The 12,714-nt window shown below is 40.3% G+C and overlaps 1 protein-coding gene across 3 annotated transcripts in view; it reads left to right on the top strand.

The window, feature by feature from the left end:
• ZNF133 (zinc finger protein 133) overlaps window positions 1–12,714 on the top strand; it is a 35,751-nt gene that overhangs the window by 9,931 nt on the left and 13,106 nt on the right. For 2 of the 3 annotated variants that reach the window (XM_024123622.3, XM_024123623.3), the window contains 2 exons: window positions 8,794–8,920; window positions 9,352–9,447. In XM_024123622.3, the coding sequence (XP_023979390.1) occupies window positions 8,800–8,920; window positions 9,352–9,447 (217 nt within the window). In that variant the 5' untranslated portion in view covers window positions 8,794–8,799. Of the gene's footprint in view, window positions 1–8,793; window positions 8,921–9,323; window positions 9,448–12,714 lie in introns of those variants that run through there. The other variant, XM_055090391.1, reaches the window with a different exon arrangement.

Below are 12,714 nucleotides of genomic sequence, written 5' to 3'. Positions count from 1 at the left end.
GGTACGCGGGCCTCTCACTGTTGTGGCCTCTCCCGTTGCGGAGCACAGGCTCCGGACGCGCAGGCTCAGCGGCCATGGCTCACGGGCCCAGGCGGTCTGCGGCATGTGGGATCTTCCTGGACCGGGGCACGAACCCGTGTCCCCTGCATGGGCAGGCGGACTCTCAACCACTGCGCCACCAGGGAAGCCCCTGCAACTTCTTTTTAAGTCTAAAATTAAAAACGAAAAGTTTTATGGATTCATCAATCTTACATTGAATTGGATGTTGGAAGAATGAGAGTTGAGTTTTGTTAAAGAATATTTCAGCATGTATAAATGCAATCATGATTTTTCTTCTTGGATCTGTTCATTAATATGGTGTATTATATTAATGGATTTTCTAATATTGAACCAGTCTTACATTTCTGGGTAAATCCCACTTTGTCATGGTGAAATATTTTCCTATTGCTTTGAATGATGGTATGTTTTTGCCATGCATTTAATGTGGTAAAATATATATAAGATTTACCATCTTAACCATTTTCAGTGTATAGTTCAGTAGCGTTAAGTACATTCATATTGTTGTGCAACCATCCGCACTCTCCACCTGCAGAACTGAAACTCTGTACCCATTAAACAGTAACTCTCTATTTCCCCTTCCCCCCAGCTCCTCTCAACCTTCATTCTACTTCCTGTCTCTGTGGATTACTCTAGGTACCTCATATAAGTGGTATCATACAGTATTTGTCCTTTTGTGTCTGGTTTGTTTCACTTAGCATGATATCTTTAAAGTTCATCCATGTTGTAGCATGTGTCAGAATTTTTTTTGAGGCTGAATAATATTCATTGTATGTGTGTATGTATGTATATACCACATTTTGTTTATCCATTCATCTTTTGACATACACTTGGATTACTTTCACATTGTAGCTATTGTGAATAATGCTGCTCACACAAGTGTACAAATATCTGTTCAAGTCCCTGCTTTCAGTTCTTTTGGGGAAATACCCAGAAGTGGAACTGGTAGATCATATGATAATTTGTATTTTTTTTTGATAATTTCTATTTTTAATTTTTTTGAGGAACTGCTATATTATTTTCCATAGTGGTTGCACCATTGTACATTCCCACCAGCAATGCACAAGGGTTGAATGATGATTATGAAAAGTCTGATGGAAGTCTGATATATTTTTTGCCTAGAGTCCCTTAGGATTTTTGTTGTTATTCTTCAAAGCCTGATAGTTTTTCCAGTAGATACCTTGAAGTTGTTGGTTGTGAGTCAATTTTTCCCTTGTACTCTGTAAGCCCTTTCATATTTAGATTCAGGTCATTTAAAAAAATTTTTTTGTTGGAGTACAGTTGATTTACAATGTTGTGTTAGTTCCAGGTGTACAGCAAAGTGATTCAGTTGTACATATACATATATTCATTCTTTTTTAGATTCTTTTCTCATATAGGTTATTACAGAGTATTGAGTAGAGTTCCCTGTGCTATACAGTAGGTCCTTGTTGGTGATCTATCTATATCTATCTATATATTTTATATATAGTAGTGTATGTATGTTAATCCCAAGCTCCTAATTTATCCCCCCCCCCCACATTTCCCCTTTGGTAACCATAAGTTTGTTTTTGAAATCTGTGAGTCTGTTTCTGTTTTGTAAATAAGTTCATTTATATCATTTAAAAAAATTAGATTCCAGGGGCTTCCCTGGTGGCGCAGTGGTTAAGAATCCGCCTGCCAATGCAGGGGACACGGGTTCGAGCCCTGGTCCAGGAAGATCCCACATGCTGTGGAGCAACTAAGCCTGTGTGCGACAACTACTGAGCCTGTGCTCTAGAGCCCGTGAGCCACAACTTCTGAGCCCAGGCACCACAACTACTGAAGCCCGCGCACCTAGAGCCCGTGCTCCACAACAAGAGAAGCCACCACAATGAGAAGCCTGCGCACCGCAGGGAAGAGTAGCCCCCACTCACCGCAACTAGAGAAAGCTAGCGCACAGCAACGAAGACTCAACGCAGTCAAAAATAAATAAATTAAAAAAAATTAGATTCCACATATGAGTGATATCACATGGTATTTGTCTCTTTCTGACTTACTTCACTTAGTATGATTATCTCTAGGTCCATCCATGTTGCTGCAAATGGCATTATTTCATTCTTTTTTAATGGCTGATAGTCCATTGTATATATGTACCACATCTTTTTTATCCATTCCTCTGTTGATAGACATTTAAGTTGCTTCCATATCCTGGCTACTGTAACTAGTGCTGCAGTGAACATTGGGGTGCATGTATCTTTTCTAATTATGGTTTTCTCTGGATATATACCCAGGAGTGGGATTGCTGGATCATATGGTAGTTCTATTTTTAGTTTTTTAAAGAACTTCCATACTGTTCTCCATAGTGGTTATACCAATTTACATTCCCACCAACAGTGCAAGAGGATTCCCTTTTCTCCACACCCTCTCCAGCATTTATTGTTTGTAGATTTTTTGATGATGGCCATTCTGACTGATGTAAGGTGATCCTTCATTGTAGTTTTGATTTGAATTTCTCTGATAATTAGTGATGTTGAGAATCTTTTCATGTGCTTTTTGTCTATATGTATGTCTTCTTTGAAGAAATATCTATTTAGATCTTCCCATTTTTTGATTGGGTTGTTTATTTGACATAGAGCTGCATGGGCTGTTTGTATATTTCGGAGATTAATCCCTTGGCGATCGCTTCATTTGCAATTATTTTCTCCCATTCTGTGTTTTGTCTTTTCATTTTGCTTATGGTTTCCTTTGCTGTGCAAAAGCTTTTAAGTTTAATTAGATCCCACTTGTTTATTTTTGTTTTCATTTTCATTACCCTAGGAGGTGGGTCAAGAAAGATACTGCTGTGATTCAAGTCATCTATTTTTGAAGTTTTCTTGGGTTATAGTTTTAAATATTAGTTTTGTTCCCTCCCTCCCCACTCCTACCCTTTTTTGGTTTATTTCTTTGTTTTCTTCTGCAGGAGCTGCAATTATACAAATGAAATTCTTTGTTTGCCTGTTTTCCATTTGAACCATTTTTTCTCTAACTCTTTTTACTTCTTTATTTCATTTTCATTTCCTCCTGTTAGCTTTCAGTGGCCATCATGTTTTCATTTCACTTTATTCTTCCTTGCTGTCTTATAATTTAGTCTTCATTTCTTTCTCTTTTTTTGGCTGTGTGGTTTGCAGTATCTTAGTTCCCTGCACTTATTTACAAAACAGAAACAGACTCACAGATTTCAAAAACAAACTTATGTTTACCAAAGGGGAAATGAATTGATAATTGATTCTAATGGCCAATATTTGTCCTTCATTATTGCTTTAGGTTTCTCTGGTTTTTTTCACAACGCAATGTTTTTTCTGTGTATGCTTTTTACTTTTTAAAAGAAAAATCTTAAAAATAAAGGAGGCAATAGCATAATGAATGTCCTTATGTGCATCATCTTGATTTAACACTTGTTTATATTTTGCCATATTTGTTGCATCTGGGTTTTTGGTTTTGGGGTTCCTTTGGTGTTTAAGAATTTTTAAATAATTTTTTATTAAGGGAAAAATTTCAAACATATTCAAAGCAAGGAAACTATAATAAAACCCCAGCTTTAACAGTAATCACTGTGTAGCAATCTTGGGAGGGGGATAGTTTGTCCGGTTTTTCCTGAAGTGTTTTTTGTTTGTTTGTTTTTATAAATACATTCATTTATTTTTGGCTGCATTGGATCTTCATTGCTGCCCGTGGGCTTTCTCTTGTTGCGGCCACGGTGCATGGGCTTCTCATTGTGGTGGCTTCTCCTGTTGCAGAGCACGGGCTCTAGGGCTCATGGGCTTAGTTGCTCCATGGCACATGGGTTCTTCCTGGACCAGGGCTCGAACCCGTGTCTCCGGAATTGGCAGGCGGATTCTTAACCATTGCGCCACCAGGGAAGCCCTCCTGAGGTGTTTTTAAAAGCAATCCCATGGATCATTTCATCCATAAACACGTCAGTGTATATTTTTTTAAAAAACAACCACAATAATACCATTTCACAATCCCTCAAATTAATAATGATGTGTTAACATCTACAGTCAAGTAGATAGCCTGAAAAACGTGATTCTACATTTAGTTTGTTGGGATCAGGAGAGTTTGGGATCAAACCTACTGAAGGCCTGACTCTGAACTTTTTTCCAGGGCCCTGGTAAAAACCAGACTGTTACACTTCCACCTTGCCACCCCTCCCCCAGTTGTGGGGTTGGAGAGCAGACCCTGCACTCGCTCACTGGGAGAGCATTTCCAGCTGACACCCTCTAATTTCTGCTTTCCTTACCCGGATCTGCCTTCTGAGATATCATCCTTTAGGGATACCAGGAAAAATGGCCACAGGGTCCTGGGAAGCCAGGGTAATGGTGAGTGTTTCCTGCATTTCCACACTGGCTGTCGCAGGATGGACACAATCGTTTCTCTTGTCTTGACCACCTTGTTGGCACCTGGCAAAGTCCAGCTCTAGTCCTGGAAGTGTAACTTATCTTACCTGCAGCCTGTTTGCCCCATGACTTGGTCAGTTTAGGAAGTTACCATCCCTGGAAATATTACCCGTGGAAAGGCGCAGGATCAGAAAAGATGCAAGAAAAACCTTTAGTTTACACCTCAGATTGAACCTTGGCACAGACACACTACAACAACAAAAACCAAGCAAATCTGGGGAATCTGAGTTCCAGAGCTGCCATACTATAAGATTCAGATATCCCATTTTCAATAACAAAAAAATCACAGGGCATACAGAGAAACAGGACATTATAGCCCATTCTGAGGTTAAAAAATAAATCAATAGAAATGACCCCCAATAAAGGCCAGATGGTGGACTTACTAGACAAAAGACTTTAAGACAACTGTCAGAGCTAATGGAAAACATGAACGAGGTCAAGAAAACAATGTAAAAACAAAATGGAAATGTCAATAAAGAGATAGAAAACATGAAAAGGAACCAAGAAGCTTAATGAACTCTAAGTAGGATAACCTCTTAAAAGAGACCCACACCAAGATACATTATAATCAAGCCAGAGGCAACAGAGAATCTTGAGAGCAGCAACAGAGAGCTCAGAACTTAATCACAGATGTATGATCAGGTGATTTTCAACAACACTACCAAGACCATTCCATGTGGAAAGGACAGTCTATTCAATAGACGCTGCTGGGAAAACTTATACCCACATGGAAGAGAATGAAAATTAACTCAAAATGGATCCAAGACCTAAAACGGTAAGAGCTAAAACTGTGAAACTCTTAGAAGAAAACATTGAGGAAAAGCTTCATGAAGTTGGATTTAGTTATGATTTGTTGGGTAATAACACCAAAAGCCCAGGCAACAAAAGAAAAAATAGATAAATTGGACTTCATCAAGGTTAAAAACTTTTGTGCATTAAAGAGTGAATATTTGCAAGTCATATATCCGATAAGTAATTAATATCCAGAATATATAAGATCTCAGATAGCAACAACAAAAACCAAACACCCCAATTCAAGAACCGTCAAAGGACTTGAATAGTTTTTGCCAAGAAGATATACAGACAGCAAATAAGCACATAAAAAGATGCTTACTGTCACTAATCATTAGGGAAATGTAAATAAAAACCACAATGAGAGATCATTTTATACATTTCACATGATGGCTATTACCAAAAACTCAGAGAGCAGCAAGTGTTGTCAAGGATGTAGGGATACTAGAATCCTTTTACATTGCTAGTGGGGATATAAAATGGTGTGGCTCCTGTGGAAAACAGTACAATGGTTCCTGAAGAAACTGAACATAGAATTACCATTTGATTCAGCAATTCAACTTCTGGGTATATACCCAAAAGAACTGAAAGCAATTTGTATGGTAGTATTATTCACAACAGCTAAAAGGTGGGTACAAACCCAATGTCCGTCAGTGGAGTAATGGTATATACATACAGTAGAGTATTTTTTAGCCTTAAAAAGAAAGGAAATTCTGAGTACATGCTTCTACATGGCTGAAACTTTTTTTTTAATTTTTATTTTATATTGTAGTATAGTTCACAATGTGTTTCTGGTGTACAGCACAGTGATTCAGTTATACATATACATGTATCTATTCTATTTCAAATCCTTTTCCCATTTAGGTTGTTACAGAATACTGAGCAGAGGTCCCTGTGCTATACAGTAGGTCCTTGTTGGTTATCTATTTGAAATATAGTAGTATGTATATGTCAATCTCAAACTCCCAATTTATCCCTCCTCCCCACCTTTCCCTTTTGGTAACCATCTTTGTTTTCTAAGTCTGTGAGTCTGTTTCTGTTATGTAAATAAGTTCATTTGTGTCATTTTTTTTTTAGATTCTGCATATAAGCAAAATCATATGATACTTGTCTTTCTCTGTCTGACTTATGTCACTCCAGGTCCAACCACGTTGCTGCAGATGGCATTATTTCATTCTTTTTTATGGCTGAGTAATATTCCATTGTATATATGTACCACATCTTTATCCATTCATCTGTTGATGGACATTTAGGTTGCTTCCCTGTCTTGGCTATTGTAAACAGCACTGCAGTGGACATTGGTGTACATGTATCCTTTCAAACCATGGTTTTCTCTGGATATGTGCCCAGGAGTGGGATTGCTGGATCATATAGTAGCTCTGTTTTTAGTTTTTTAAGGAACCTCCATACTGTTTGCCACAGTGGCTGCACCAATTTGCATTCCCACCAAGAGTGTGGGAAGGCTCCCTTTTCTCCACACCCTCTCCAGCATTTATTGTTTGTAGACTTTTTGATGGTGACTAGTGTGAGGTGCTATCTCATTGTAGTTTTTTTTTTTTTTTTTGTGGTATGTGGGCCTCCCTCTGTTGTGGCCTCTCCCGTTGCAGAGCACAGGCTCCGGACGCGCAGGCTCAGCGGCCATGGCTCACGGGCCCAGCTGCTCCGCGGCATGTGGGGTCCTCCCAGACCGGGGCGCGAACCCGGTTCCCCTGCATCGGCAGGCGGACGCGCAACCACTGCGCCACCAGGGAAGCCCCTCATTGTAGTTTTGATTTGCATTTCTCTAATAATTAATTGTGTGGAGCATCTTTTCATGTGCCTCCTGGCCATCTGTATGTCTTCTTTGGAGTACATGGCTGACGCTTGAAGACATTATGCCAAATGAAATAAGCCAGCACAAAAGGACAAATACTGTATGATCCCACTTATTTGTGATACACAGACTAGCCAAATATTGAATACATGGAGACAAAGTAAAATGATGGTTGGTTACCAGGGTTTGTGAGAAAGAGGGAGTCACGGTTTAATGGTTACAGAGTTTCAGCATGGGATGATGAACAAGTTCTGGAGATGGAAAGTGGTGGTGGTTGTACAACAGTGTCAACATACTTCATGTACTGAAATACGCACTTAAAAATGGTAAAAGTAGTAAAATGTTTCTATATATTTTACAATAAAAATTTAAAACCTACAGGCTGCTACTATACTCGACCTATTCTGTATTCTACCACTAGGTGCCTTTTATTCCTCCCAAGTGGTCCTGCTTCCCATGATTCAGGCTCTCTCTCTTTCATGGCCCACAGTGTCCTCTGCTTTGCTCCCCACACGCCTCATCAGGAATACCTGGCACCTTCCTCTTCCCTTGATTCCTGCCCTTCCCTCAAGACCAAGTTCCTGGGCTTCTCATGAAACCTTTCCTGATGTCTGTATTCCAGTGCACTCTCCATTTTGAAATAGTGTTCAGGCAAAGATAGTAAAATGGGGCAGGCGGATGAGAATGGCACATAGAGATGAATTTGTAGACCGAGTAGCCAAGGACGTCCACGCTGAGCACCCACAGTGTGGGATGGGAAGTTTAATGGACTGTTACCCACATTTCATAAGTGAGAAAACAGAGGTGCTAGTTGACAGCGTGGTGGGCCCCAAACAAAGGCAGTAGAGTTCAAGTTCATGCTCTTTACCACTCACTGCTTGTTCCTCTCAGGCCAGGGAAGGCCGAAGGGGCCATGGGATTGAAGGGAAGGACTGAGCTGTATTTGGTCTTTGCCATAATTGAATTGTACTAACTTCATTCTGATGCTTCAACATTAAAACCATTGTTCAGGGCTTCCCTGGTGGTGCAGTGGTTAAGAATCCGCCTGCCAATGCAGGGGACATGGGTCTGAGCCCTGGTCCGGGAAGATTCCACATGCCGTGGAGCAACTCAGCCCGTGCGCCACAACTACTGAGCCTGTGCTCTAGAGCTCGCGAGCCACAACTACTGAAGCCCGCGTGCCTAGAGCCCGTGCTCCGCCACAGGAGAAGCCACCCAATGAGAAGCCCATGCACCACAAAGAGTAGCCCCCGCTCGCCGCAACTAGAGAAAGCCCACGTGCAGCAACAAAGACCCAATGCAGCCAAAAATAAATAAATAAATAATGAAAGAACCAAAGCTTTAAAAAAAAAACATTTTTCAGACTATTCTTTTAAATTCTTAAAGTCTGTTGCTTTACTGTTGTTTAATTTTTATGTTATTTGCTCTTCCCTCAGCCTAGATTTGCTCTTGTTATCTGCTCTTCCCTCAGCCTAACGTTCCTGAAAGTTAAAGACTCCATTTTTTTGTAGGTATTCTCCAAAACAGCCCATTCAGTATCTCGAATGTGTGGGTTAAGTGCCACTGCCCCGATGGTGACAGGGGTTAAAAGTCTTGGAACACAGGGCACCAGGGTCAAAGACAAGATCTAGATATCTCACCTACTTCCCCCCGGGCAGCCTTCTGCCTGCCCCTTACCCTGAGTCCTGGGCAAGGCTGGCTCCTGGGTGAACAGGGCTGTATTCTGTCTTACAGGCACACATGGCATTCAGAGATGTGGCTGTGGATTTCACCCAGGAGGAGTGGATGCTGCTGAGCCCTGCTCAGAGGTCCCTGTACCGGGAGGTGATGCTGGAGAACTACAGCAACCTGGTCTCGCTGGGTAAGCCTGGCATCTCTCAGGACCCGTATCCCAGCTGCTGGGTACTTTAGGCTGTGCTTGAAGCAGCTATCTTGCTTTCTGACTTTGCCAAAAGCAGAGACACTCTGTTCCCTCTTTCCCCAGAGAAGGTCTGATTTTGTAGAATTGAAATGTGTAGAGGTGTGTGTGTGTCTGTGTGTTGTGTATGTGATAATCTGCATTTCTAGGCCTTTTCTCCCAGTCTTCTTTTAAATGAGGGAGTTGTTCTCTCCCCAGGATGGAGTAGGGTCAGTGAGCTGTCATCCTGGTTTCCCCTCCCCTGCAGAGAGCTCCCCACTCTCAGGTCTTTCCCACCACCTTTTGAAATTCCCCACCCAGTGTGGCTCTGAGTTCAGGAACTGGCTTTTGAGCCTGTAACCTACAGCCATCTTGTTTTCTTTTCCTATGAGCAGGGATTCCATTTTCTAAACCAAAACTCATCACCCAGCTGGAGCAAGGGAAGGAAACCTGGAGAGAAGAGAGAAAATGCCCACCTGCCAATGGCCCGCGTGAGTGGGGAACACTGGGCAGCTCAGGGGGTTGGGGGCGAGAAGGCCTCGCTCAGGTGTTGGGGAGGGAGGCTGTTGTGCTGGCCCCGTGTGACCTTCCAGCCCTTCATCTGCACTCGAGCTTTCCCTTTTTGCCCTCTCTGCCTCACTCAGTTCTCTCCCACATTCATAGGCTTCTTGCTCTTGTTACTATATTTTTAAAAGATCAAGCAAGAATGTGGAAGTAAAATTGAGTGAGCTAAAGAAAAAAGGCAAGCCCAGTGGGAGGAAGGAAGGCTATAAAAAGCCAACTGGGAAATTGAAATGGAATTCTAAAAAAATTGTAAGAATGGATTTCACCCAGGAAGGTGAAACTTTAAACGGTTATGTAAGTACCTATATAATCCTCAATTTTGTCTCACAGCCCTCAAAGCCTAAACTAGTTACTATTTGGCCATTTAAGAAAAAGTGTGCTGACCCCTGCTCAAAGGGATTACAATATGCAGCCTTCACTTTTCCTTTTCTATTTATTCTGAATACCACTTTATGTAAAACATAAGAACAGTGCAATTGCACACTTCAAATTAAACCTTTTTCCCCACTTGCTTTATTCTATAGTTGTCATTTGTACTGCACCTCTATACTTTCTAAACTCCCTAATACAATGTTAAAATATTTGTTTTAAACACTCATACGTATTTATTTTTTAATCAAAAGAAAAATGTTTTTATACTCATCCAGATAATTTACCATTTTCTGTGCTCTTCATTATTTTCCTGAAGATTTGAGTTTCTACCTGATAGCATTTTAGTTGTCTAGCATTTCTTGTAGTACAGCTGGCAGTGTATTCATTTAGTTTTTCTGAATGTGTATTTCATCTTCATTCTTGAAGGATATTCTCACTGGATATAGAATTCTAGATTGGTTTATTTTTTCACCACTTTAAAGATACTGTTCCCCTGTTCTGGCCTCTACTGTTTCTGATGAGAAATCAGCTGTCATTTACACAATTATTACCTTGGTTTTTTTGTTACTTTTCTTTTTAAACCTCTGGCTGCTTTCACAGTTTTCTGTATATGTTTGGTGTTCAGCTCTTTGACTGTGACGTAACTAAGGAAACATGCTTTTCTTTGTATTTTCCCTGCTAGGGCTTGCTGAGATTTTTGAATCTATATATAAATTTATGGCTAGAGCCAAATTTGGGGAATTTTTGGACATTATTCTATCATGGTTTTTTTCTGTTCCCTTCTCTCCCCCTTTTGGGGACTACAGTTACATGTGTATTAGTCCTTTTTACATTGTCCCACAGGTTGTTGAGCCTTTCTTTTTTTTTTTTTTTTTTTTTCCCTCTCTGTTCTTCAGATTGATTTCTGTTGATCTGTCATCTCCAATATGCTACTAAGTTCTGGCCAGTGAATTTTTCATTTTAGATACGGTATTTTTTCAGTTTTGTCATTTCCATTTACTTTTATTATAATTTTCCATTTTCATGATGATATTTCCTTACTGTTCATTAATGAGGAGCAAATTTTCCTTTACCTTCTTTAGCAGAATAACTCAGATACTTAGTGGATACATTTTTATTTATTTATTTATTAACATCTTTATTGGAGTATAATTGCTTTACAATGGTGTGTTAGTTTCTGCTTTATAACAAAGTGAATCAGCTATACATATACATACATCCCCATATCTCCCCCCTCTTGGGTCTCCCTCCCTCCCACCCTCCCTTTCCCACCCCTCTAGGTGGTCACAAAGCACCGAGCTGATCTCCCTGTGCTATGCGGCTGCTTCCCACTAGCTATCTATTTTACGTTTGGTAGTGTATATATGTCCATGTCACTCCCTATCCCACCCCTCTCGTGGTCACAAAGCACAGAGGTGATCTCCCTGTGCTATGCGGCAGCTTCCCACTAGCTATCTAATTTACATTTGGTAGTGCATATATGTCCCTGCCACTCTCTCACTTCGTCACAGCTTACCCTTCCCCCTCCCCATGTCCTCAAGTCCATGCTCTAGTAGGTCTGTGTTTTATTCCTGTCCTACCACTAATCTCTTCATGACATTTTTTTTTCTTAGATTCCATATATATGTGTTAGCATACGGTATTTGTTTTTCTCCTTCTGACTTACTTCACTCTGTATGACAGACTCCAGGTCTATCCACCTCATTACAAATAACTCAGTTTCATTTCTTTTTATGGCTGAGTAATATTCCATTGTATATATGTGCCACATCTTCTTTATCCATTCATCTGTTGATGGACACTTAGGTTGCTTCCATGTCCTGGCTATTGTAAATAGAGCTGCAATGAACATTTTGGTACATGACTCTTTTTGAATTATGGTTTTCTCAGGGTATATGCCCAGTAGTGGGATTGCTGGGTCATATGGTAGGCAGTTCTATTTTTAGTTTTTTAAGTAACCTCCATACTGTTCCCCATAGTGGCTGTATCAATTTGCATTCCCACCAACAGTGCAAGAGGGTTCCCTTTTCTCCACACACTCTCCAGCATTTATTGTTTCTAGATTTTTTGATGATGGCCATTCTGACCGGTGTGAGATGATACCTCATTGTAGTTTTGTTGGCGATCTGTATATCTTCTTTGGAGAAATGTCTATTTAGTTCTTCTGCCCATTTTTGGATTGGGTTGTTTGTTTTTTTGTTATTGAGCTGCAAGAGTTGCTTATAAATTTTGGATATTAGTCCTTTGTCAGTTGCTTCGTTTGCAAATATTTTCTCCCATTCTGAGGGTTGTCTTTTGGTCTTGTTTATGGTATCCTTGCCTGTGCAAAAGCTTTTCAGTTTCATTAGGTCCCATTTGTTTATTTTTGTTTTTATTTCCATTTCTCTAGGAGGTGGGTCAAAAAGGATCTTGCTGTGATTTATGTCATAGAGTGTTCTGCCTGTGTTTCCTCTAAGAGTTTGATAGTGTCTGGCCTTACATTTAGGTCTTTCATACATTTTGGGTTTATTATTGTGTATGGTGTTAGGGAGTGTTCTAATTTCATACAGTTTTACTTCTTCTTTTCCAATTTGGATTCCTTTTATTTCTTTTTCTTGTCTGATTGCTGTGGCTAAAACTTCCAAAACTATGTTGGATAATAGTGGTGAGAGTGGGCAACCTTGTCTTGTTCCTGATCTTAATGGAAATGGTTTCAGTTTTTCACCATTGAGGATGATGTTTGCTGTGGGCTTGTCATATATGGCCTTTATTATGTTGAGGAAAGTTCCCTCTATGCCGACTTTCTGCAGGGTTTTTATCATAAATGGGTGTTGAATTTTGTC

Source organism: Physeter macrocephalus, chromosome 14, assembly GCF_002837175.3.
Source record: "Physeter macrocephalus isolate SW-GA chromosome 14, ASM283717v5, whole genome shotgun sequence".
NCBI classification, from domain to species: Eukaryota; Metazoa; Chordata; class Mammalia; order Artiodactyla; family Physeteridae; genus Physeter; species Physeter macrocephalus.
The sequence above is the reverse complement of the archived record's forward strand: the minus strand, read 5'-3'. Positions and strand labels throughout refer to the sequence as shown.